The sequence below is a fragment of the Mesoplodon densirostris genome, chromosome 1 (genome assembly GCF_025265405.1).
Source record: "Mesoplodon densirostris isolate mMesDen1 chromosome 1, mMesDen1 primary haplotype, whole genome shotgun sequence".
Classification (NCBI taxonomy): Eukaryota; Metazoa; Chordata; class Mammalia; order Artiodactyla; family Ziphiidae; genus Mesoplodon; species Mesoplodon densirostris.
In genome coordinates this window covers 189,102,339-189,112,860 of record NC_082661.1, presented here as the reverse complement: position 1 = coordinate 189,112,860, position 10,522 = coordinate 189,102,339, and the positions used below count along the sequence as shown (strand labels likewise).

At 38.3% G+C, this 10,522-nt stretch overlaps 1 protein-coding gene across 1 annotated transcript; it reads right to left on the bottom strand.

Annotated features, from left to right (window-relative positions):
• Positions 1–514: 514 nt before the first annotated feature.
• On the bottom strand, positions 515–7,750 carry AREG (amphiregulin). Its single transcript, XM_060092815.1, has 5 exons — positions 7,690–7,750; positions 6,246–6,494; positions 3,435–3,636; positions 2,561–2,716; positions 515–608 (listed from the first exon to the last, which is right to left on the bottom strand). The coding sequence occupies exons 1-5, from the start codon at positions 7,748–7,750 to the stop codon at positions 515–517; spliced, it is 762 nt and encodes a 253-aa protein (XP_059948798.1).
• Between the last annotated feature and the right edge of the window lie 2,772 nt (positions 7,751–10,522).

Genomic DNA, 10,522 nt, shown 5'->3' with positions numbered 1-10,522 from the left:
TCCCACTATTTGTCTTCCTTTCCCTTTATAATAGCTTGTCCCCATCGCACCAGTTCTTTGAGGCTCACTTCCAGTGCCATCCATATGCACATCTTTTTCTGCCCCCTAAATGCATCCCACTGGATTCTATTTCTCCTTCACTGGAAACTCCTCATATTCTATTGGTTCCTTTCTTATGACATATTTTACTTCCCCTAGTATTCTCATTCCTTACACTTTTTTTTTCTATCTACTAAACACTAAGTTGTTTGAGAACAGCATTTGTGTCTCCCTCATCTTTATGTCCCTTATAATAGTAAGGACATAGTCCAAAAGGACATAGTCCATCCTCAGTACTGAACTCCAGCTCATGCTCAAAGAATAACACTTTAATGTAGCCAGTGTTCACAGTGTATAATGAAAAAAACTTTTTTTTTGCTCATTTTTCTTCATAGTAGAGAGGTCATATTTTTTTAATTGGAGGATATTATATAAAGATATCTTTTAAGACTCAAACCTGTAATATTCTCTTTTGTTATGCTATGGCATATGATTTTCCATTTTCTTGTTGAAGTTTCTTTCGTTCTTCAGCTGCACCTTCATATCCCCTGAAGTATCGTTTTCGAAGCCTTCAGAGAACAAGATATTCTACTGTTATCAAAGTTCTATTCAACTATATATTGACTGGGGTTTCATGAGTATAGGGAATTCCTTCCCTAAGTTGTTATAGACCGTTGCACACTTATGGACTACTCCACCAAAACAAAACCTAAACCCAACTAAAAGTATCAATTTTTGATACATGATCTTTATGTTGACTTTACATAAATATATTTCCAAAGGACTGAGATTTAAATAAGTGTGCCTTGAGATGCAAACTTTCAGAAGGCATGAAGCACATCCATATCCCTCCCCACCCCGCCAACTTAGCACAATTGCCATGCACATTTGGGAGATGAAGATAGTATAGTTTTACCAGAGAAGGACTGTATGCTTGTACAAATTAATCTGAATGCTTAGTTTAAAAAAAAAACAGGCTTACAAAACAAATTGAGTTTTATTTATTTCTAAATATAATAAATACCTCTGGATTTATTTATTACTACTTACTACCAAAAAACTCAATGGTCTGAAATGTCTTAGTGTTGTACAAGCAATTCTATTTTTAGTAGGTCTTTATCTAATAAATGTTACTATTAAAATCTTAAGAACTTTTGTTATGATGTTTGGGGAAAAACTCAAGTTCAGTTATGAAAAAGCAGCAACTATGTCTTAGGCAAGTATTTGCTACGTGTTTCAAATACAGGGAGAATACCAGAGAAAAGGACAACATGACAAAGTTTTTCCATACTTTTCCAAAGGATTATTAAATATCTCAACTTGAATAATTACAAGCTTAAATAATTCTTTCAAAACATCTTCCCTAACCGGCAATTTCTTCTTTATCCTTCTATGTCAAATAGCAATGGTTTGTCTGAGGGAATCTTTGCTAAATACATTTGCCTATTTGACTTGAGGTACTAAGAGACCGAAATAATTTCTAGGGTGTGCAAAACAAAATTAAACCACACATAAAACTTTACATGCATCAAAAACAGTATTCTATGTGTCATTTTATCATTATCTGATCTGAGTTTAAAATAATAGTAAACAAAGGCAGAAGATAACCCCTTGTTTCCTGAATGGCAGGAGTAGTAGATCATGTACACAGTCCAGCTGTTAAAGTAATTTACCAAGACCTAAAATTAGAATAATGAGTCTTGCTTTCCCCCAAGCTCTAGTAGCACATGAGTCATTATAGAGCCATTCACACCCTCCCCCAACTTCCTTAATTCACTGACTTTTGTTTGACAGACAATGCCATTTTTACATACCCACCAGTGTCTACTACCTGGGACAGTCTAGTTCTAACATTCATTGGTCATGCAGTGAGGTATGTGGTCTGTTATTACAAGCACAGGGAAGATACTGCAGGAATGAGACAGTAATAGAATTGTCCCTACTTCCTCTGCCATGCCATATGGAGGAAATTTATTTTAAAAATTGAGTTCCCATATTGCACTTGACAATAATAGGCATAAGCTCTAAGTATGTCAGTACACCATGCTATAAAAGTCCTAACTCAGAATTTTGCATTCTAATAGGAGCAGAAGACATATTTTCTTGGCTCCTGGGTTGAAGCTTTTTGTGATTTTTTAGTACCAAAGCAATATCTCTGACAACCTACTACGAACCAGGCCTTAATTAGCTTCAGGGAGGCTTGTTTTAGCTTAATATAGTCATAGGCGATATCAACTCTCTGAGATTTGGAAGTAACCATGAGTAGCCATATAACATGAAACAAAACTATCAATTTAAGTTCAAGAAAAGGGCTTCACGTATTAAGTTTCAATGGTGGCCCAAGTAATATGCATTTGACCATATTCTATGAGTTGTCAATGAAGTGTAAAGATATAACCAAAGATCTTATGCCACCAATAGAATAACTCATCTAAAATATGATACCACACTGTGTTAGAAATACTGAAAAAATTAACCTGGCATTATTTTATTAGGGATTTTTAAGATATGCCTTACTTACAGGGATGTAATAACAACAACAATAGCTGTGAAGCTCATAGTGGAGACAAAAGCAGCCATAACTGTTAAAGCAATTTTTGATAAATCGCTGTCAGCCATGCTGTGAATCTTCATGGACTTTTCCCCACATCGTTCACCAAAGTAATCCTGATGACATCTGCAAACACCCATATTTTAAAATTATAATCACTGAAAAAATTCCAATAAATTTTATGTTTGCTTTCCAGATCATAAAAAAAACATTAATTCCAACATTAAAAAATGTCATGCCATATATTTATTTGTATTTCAAAATGATGAGACACAGAATGCATTTGAGCCAAAGATCTATTAGTATAAGAAAAAGTTGAGATTCGTTTGGGTGTGATATTCCAAGACACACCTATTCATTCTTTGTGCTCCATGTATGACCAACTGATGAGGTCAGTGACTTGTTATGGAGCGAATACATTCCACTATCATTTAATGTGCTAGCGGCTTTTGGGGGGAAGGAAGCTAGAACAACATTATGTGAAAACTGCCTTTAGTTCCTTTTTTATCAAGCGGTTTTGTAAATATATATTGTAAAATGATGGTTTTCACCAGGGTTTAGCAGACTATCGCCCATGGGTTAAATCTGGCCATTTGCCAGGTCTTTTACAGCATGCAAGCCAAGAATGTTTTTTCTATTTTCAAATGGCTATATTTTAATTGGTTATACGAGTACATACTTCATCTTGACCCACGAAGCCCAAAATATTTCCTACCTGTTTCTTTAAGAAAAAGTTTGCAAACCCCTGGTTTATACGTTGAAAAAAATAAATGGTTTTCTGCAGTTCAGGGTTTCAGACACAGTGTTAGAAATATAGAATTCTACATAATTTAGGAAAACTTACTGGCATGATACTGTTTCCAGGTGCTCTATAAATTTGCAATCTCCATGAATGCAGAAATTTTGGAATGCTGCATCACATGGATTTTTCTTCTTTCTATTTCTTCTATTTTTTCCATTTTTGCCTCCCTTTTTCTTTCTTTTGGGTTTATCTGAAGTCTTTTCACTTTCAGTTTCGTCTTTCTTGGGCTTAACTACCTGTTCAACTGAAAAAAAAGATTTATTGATAACAGTCTCTCTTCACCTGGAATACCATTGTGGAGACATGAGAGAAAGAAGTCCTAGCAGTGAGAGCTCACAGGGATAACAGCCATATTTCTCTCATTATTTAACACAACTCATACACAATAATTGAACAAAGAGAATATCTGTATTGTGTGGCACTTAAAGATCTGAACCCTTTCGTTATTTTATTAGCTTAGAAACATATTTTGAATTTATTTGTGTCAGTAATATTATTATTATTGATAATAGGAGTAGTAGGAGTTACTTGTCTAAGAAAGTCCATGAAATATTTTAAACATTTTTTTCACTTCGAATACATACCAAGTTCTTGGTAATGATCATTAATTTAATTAACCCAAATCACAACTGAATGGATTGTTACTATCCAGATGATACAGATGAGAAAAATGAAGTTGAGTAAAGACAAGTAAATTGCACTAGGACACGTAGCTATAAAATGGCAGTCCTGGGATGTTAAAGCCTATTATTTCCCTACCATATTATGTTTTTACTTGGAAAAAGTTCAGTTCCTTTAATTAAAGTGGGATTCGAGTATATCTGATGATTTTTCTTTACTCATATTGGTCTTGTGCTCACTATCATAATTGGGAATTAGTGTGTAATACTTGAAATGAAGAAAACAGAATTATACATTAGGGTTGATCAATTTTCTCCAACTCCCAGATTACAACAGATTATAATTAATCGATACCTTCTGGAGGCTCATTTCTGTGATCAATCTATTTGAAAAAGGGGAGTCCAGAAATAGTTGTACTTGCTGCTTCATAGATTCATCCTAACTCTTCAGATCCACAGAAACCTTTGTTCAGTGTTACAGTTATGCGGGGTATAGTATAGCCATATGGTAAATATAAGAAGAAGGAGTTTCCATGTTAGAGCTGTGCATTTTGTTATACTAATTCCTCAATAGGTTTATCTGAGCAAGTATTTAGCAGAGTCCAGTGGAAAGAGGAAAATATCATAGTGTCTTAATAAAATTAGTCATAATGGTCCTGCAGTACCCATTAAATAGAAAACCCTGGAAACATAGGGTAGGGTATCAAAGATAGAACCCTATGATTAAGGTAATGACTAATAAATATTATGAATATTTTAGCAGTTACTATATCAACATTAACAATAGTCAAATTAGGAGCAATGTTTAATAGGTGGCTATGCAATTTTTATATTGAAACTTTCCTCTGATGATAAGAAAAGTACCACAGATTAGGATAATTCCTCCAACAGAAACATTTCAAATCACTGTGATGTACTTTATCAGATATATTACAAATTTTAGACAGAGACAAATGGTCACTATGCTGAAGTGCTTCAGTAGACATTAACCCCATGGATCAATTTTCTCTCTATTTCACAATGCATTGCAATTTTATCCACTAGACATTTTCATCACCAACAATTCATTTGGCCTTATGAAATGTTAACTTGAAGCATCTTTAAGACAATAGTTTCTAGAGTCTTAATGGTCTAATCTCATCCCCCTCAAAAATAAAAATTATAGATGGACCCCTTCACCTTATGTATTATAAAAGCACAAATTCTGAAGCAAAGGAGGAAAGTGGAGTGTTCGATAAAGCTTTTCCCACCTGCCACTTAACCCAGTCACTGTCCTTTTGGTGTCACCTGCTATCCCTTCACCAGTTCTGGGAGCTAGACAGATGGGGAGGATTCAGGGAAACTACAGTCAGGAAAGAGGGTCCTTAAGTCCTGCCTCCATAGTGGATGCTCCTAGGATATTTAGATCTGATTTATTGATGATCTGGCCTCAAACTGCAAAGTAATATGAGGGAAATGAACAATACTGACCTCTTACTTTGGTACCCTCATTTTAAGCAAATGCTCTTTTTAAAAGATCAGATAACAGCAAAAGAGAAGAAAATTATAGGTCACTATTATTTAACTGACAAATGAGATTTGGGGTTAAATAGTGATTTTAGCAATATAAAATCCATGTGTATTTGTCCTTTAATATTTCCATAAGGTGGTATTACTATTATTATTACCAATTTCTCAACATCTAATTCACAAAGGCTAAGATCCAATTGTTCCTCTCCCATTACTTCTTTCTGTTCCCTTATTTGTGTCAAAATGCAGTTATTTAGAGAAAAGTGTGGCGGGGAGTGGCTATAAAAGCTGAGATACTAAGTATATAGGACTGGTTGATGTTTAATCTGTTTCTCAGATTGGGGGTGGGGGGGGTCGTGTGGCAGAGTAGCTGGGACCAAACAGATTGGAGTTTCTCATTCTGGCTGTGGAATTTGGGGCAGAATGCTTAACCTTCTTGAGCTTTAGTTATCACATCTGTAAAATGATAACAATTCCTACTTCACAGAGTTGTGAAGATTAGACTCACTAGATATAAAACGTTTGTTAGAGGTCCAGACACATAGGATGTGCAAACAAGTAGCCCTTTCCACCTCAGTTGCTAGCTTACCTAGTGGGGTGTACAACAATCATACATGCAAGAAAGCCCTTGGGAGATCTGGGGAGCAGCTTTTCTTTGGAAGCAGCTTTGCTCATCCAAACCACACATCTTATAGGCTACACTGTCACCTTATCCTCTACTCACCTCTGAGTAAATCCTCTACAATGTAGTCAAGTATTTGTGGTTCGTTGTCGTACTCTTCTGCATAGTCAAAGTCAATCTCCGAGGACAGTTCGCTACTAGAAGGCATTTCACTCTCAGGAGAAATCTTACTTCCCGAGGACATCTGACTTCTTGAGGTCAGCTCAAATCTATCAGCAATGTGGTCCCCAGAAAGTGGTTCCCCTTTTCCAGAGTAAGTGTCATTGACGTCTAATCCAGCAGTATAATGGGCTATGGGAGCAAGAAAAAGGGAAGAAAAGAGAAAGTAAAGCAGAATGCCTTTTCTCACCAGTCAGTTGCATCCGGGAGACAGGTTTATCTTCAAAGCAGTTATTGCACATGTGCTATTGTTTGTGATTGAGTCACTTATGAAAGCAACTTCACATTTTGCCAACAAATGGCTGTTTGTTGTGCCAGTTACAGAGCTTCTTTCATTGTTTTCTTTTCCACAGATAGCCTACATTAATTTCCACACCAAAAAAAATACTACCAAGAAGGCAAATGAATGTAATATAATTATTTAAGAAGTAATACCTAAATATTGTCATAACTTCACATACCAAATGCATTTGTAGTTTCTAGGATGTTACCTGTCCCATTTTAATAAACAGGTTCTAGAGATAAATACCAGATTTTCCTGACACGTGCTCACAGTTTTAACAAGAGTATGTATATCAAATGTAAACAGTAGTTGATAATAATTATTCTTATTGCCATTGTTTCTTATTATTGTTCTCACGTAGAGTAGAAACTAGGGACTAGGTAAGATTTGGGGGCCAGAGTTAAGCCCCTGCTTTATCTTTTAGGTCTCAATAAAACAGCATCAGAGTGGTACTTTTTTTTTTTTAACATCTTTACTGGAGTATGATTGCTTTACAATGGTGTGTTAGTTTCTGCTTTATAACAAAGTGAATCAGTTATACATATACATATGTTCCCATATCTCTAACTTCTCCCTGGGACGATGCGAGGCCCTGTAGAAAAGTAAAAACAAAATCACTTGTCAGAGGAGATGGAGAATTTAGGCAGGAGTTAGCACTCCTCGGTCCGAGACTTAACCACTCTTCTCCAGGATCTGCGGAAATCACTTCACCTCTCTGTACCTCGGTTTCTTTATCTTATCTTTATCTTTATTTGGATCACAGGATCTGTAAGTTCTCCTTCAGCTGGACTAAAGTAAGAGTACAAGGTTTCTCAGGCTCCCTCTTGCTAGCCTGGAACATCTAAGACACACACCCACTTTTCTCTACCTCCCAGGGAAGGAGGAAGGGAGGGACCATTGGGAGGGAGGGACCTCGATCAGCTCCCACGGGACAGAGCCGGGGGCGACGAGGGGCGGTTATTTTGGAAAAGCAGCAGCAAAATTCAAGAGGTGCCCGCGGTGGGAGAAGCGCTGGGCAGCGGCTCAGAGCCGGGATGTCCTCACCTGAGCAGAAGATCAAGAGCGACAGCACCACAGGCGCCGGCGGCAGCAGCGGGGCTCTCATTGGTCCCTCGGAGCGGCGGCGTCGCGGTCTCTGGGGCAACTCAGCCTGGAGCTGCTGGAGGGAGGAGGAGGTGGGGGGGCGGGGAGGGGGGACAAGGGGAGTCTTGCGGCCGTGCTCGCAGGCCCGGCCGGGCTCGGGCGCTGGAGGCAGCTCCTGAAGCTCGCTTCGGGATCCCTGGGCTCCTTCTCGCGCGCAAGGTATGCGAACGTTCCGGAGGCGCGGCGCGCACCTGCCGCTTTATAGGCCGGGCGGGGAGCCGGGCATCGTCTGTGACGTCAAGGCCGCCGCGGCGGGTGGAGGCGGGCGGCAGCCCCGGGAGAGGTTACTACCTCCAAAGCACACACGGATGCCAGGCGCCCCACCTTCTGGGACCGTAGACAGCCGCTGGGAGGAAATGAAAATTAAACCCCTCGCTGCAAGCTGAAAAAAAAACAAAAAACAAAAAAACAAAAAAAAACAGATCTATGTTCAAGGGAAGGAGTGGAGTTTGGGAGCTAGTATCTGACATTCAAAAATCCCGAAGTTTCAAACTCTCTGAAAACCCTCCGAATATACTTTGGTTGATCTGGTATTACAACAGACAGGGATTAACTAGAAAAGTTCCATATTAAGATGTAGAAGTACTTTAAGACCCAGAATGACTTAACAGTAGCCCGATGTCTTTAACAAGAATAATGAAATGCATTAAATGACTAGAGAGCACACCTCCTCATGAGAAGCTGCTTTATTTACCATATCTCAGCCGGGGCTCTTTCCCACCCACTACTAAGTGGCCAGAATTTCCAACCACCTCCCTTCTGGTTTCTTTATGTGTCCCAGGGCCCTCGTCAAAGTCATTATTTATTGATCATTTATTTTGCAGAACAGTACACTAAAAATATTGCCGGTACCACCTCATTCAAAAACCTTGCTAAGTATCATTTTCCCTGTTTAACAAGAGGGACTAATGTCAGCTTTACAAAGCAAGGAGGACTTTACACAGCTGGTCATGGCAGAAGTCAGATAGATTTAACTTCAAGTTCATTTGACTCTTAAAATCTCTTTCCTTTCTGATAAAGGGATTTAGACTAAACTTCTCTTTGAAAAGAGAATTTCTGGGAGAGAATAATATTTAACATAAAGGAATAATCTCTACTGGTAGCATGTTGGCATTTGGATGAAGGGTGGTCCCAAGATTTTGCCTCTGGAATCCCAAGATAAAAAGGGCCAGCTTTTAGGGCCCATTTAGAAGCTAGTAAGGCATTTTAATCATGACAAGTAGATAATATGAAGGGAGAGGGAGAAAGCTGCTTAATTTGATTAACATTGATGTAGAGACAACTCCAGAACTGGATTTCTCTTGACTTGAGGAATCGAAAAAAGCACTGTTCTCTCTTAGTGTTTCTTTGTCCTGAAGATACGTATCTCTTCCGTGACTGTTCCAGTAAAACAGCTCTTTTAGGAATGTGGGCCACAGTGCATCTGTCCTAATTCTGGGAAACTTTTTAAAAGCTACTTATTTTTTAATGACACATCATAATAAAGTAGGCTACATAGTACCGTATGTTTAGTCGGATAAAATAAACAGTCATGAATCATGTCTTCTCTCCTATTGGACACTTGTGGAGAACATATTTTGTGTAATCCACTTGTTTTGTGTTTTATGCAGGGAGGTAGTAAAGAGGGAGATTAAATGATGACCAGCTCCCTGATCCCAGTAGCTCAATGACGTGAGAGCCAGATGCATAGGAAAGTAATTCTGTTACATCAGATGAAAAGAAGGATTGGGTGCCATGAAAAACCAGGACGCAGTTTAGTTTTGCCATGTGTATCATGGAAAGTTCTGTGGAAAGATGCAGAGGCCACTCAGTGGCCTTCCCAGCAGAAAGTGTAAATGGAAAGAATACCTGAAGTCGAGGTGTGACTGAGAGCCGAAAAGCAGACTAGAAAGATGACACTGCCCATTCCCGAGTGAAGCAGGGGCCTGCATGGTCATCTTTTTTGGTGAATGAGGCAGTTGTGATTCAGAGAGGTTCACAGTCTTACCCGCAGATTTCAAAACATGGTGGAGATTTTGTTTAGCTTGCAGCCTGTCAGCCTACACCGGTGCAGCTTTCTGCTCTCATAGGTTTTGATTTTGTTCTAGTCCTCTTCTTCCCTTTTTATTACTCTTTCTTCTTATTGATGTGAATGCAAGTTGTGCCTATCTGTCATCGAAAGTGTTTTACTTTGAAGTGAAAGGAGCCTTTACAATGGGAATTGTTCTGTCTTTTTCCAATTGGAAATTTAGAGGGTGATAATTTACATTGGTGTGGAATATAACATGGCGTCACAGGGACAGAGTGCTTAGATTCAAACAAGTTGGGTTTTCATATACAAATTCCACCATATAGTAAGTTACTTAATATTTGAAAAATTCGGATTCCTCATCTAAAAATAGGAATAATGACCCCCTCCTGCTGTTAAGCAGATTCAATGAAATAAGATATATAAACATTAGCACACATCCTAGCATAGGGTGAGTGCACAATAGATGGTAACTATTATTAACTTTGACATTATGATAGTTACATTATATTAATCACATTGAAGAACTAAGTGACTCTTATAAATGCAACTACTCACAGAGTAAGTGAATAATCTCTTCCAATATTTTCAAGCCGTGAACTTTATACCTACTTCACACTAAGATTAAACATTTTGAACATTTATGGTTCATCACAGGGTATCATGGGCGTCATCATAGTTGCATCACAATGGCAGCACCCCTTGATGACTCATGGCATTCTGGAA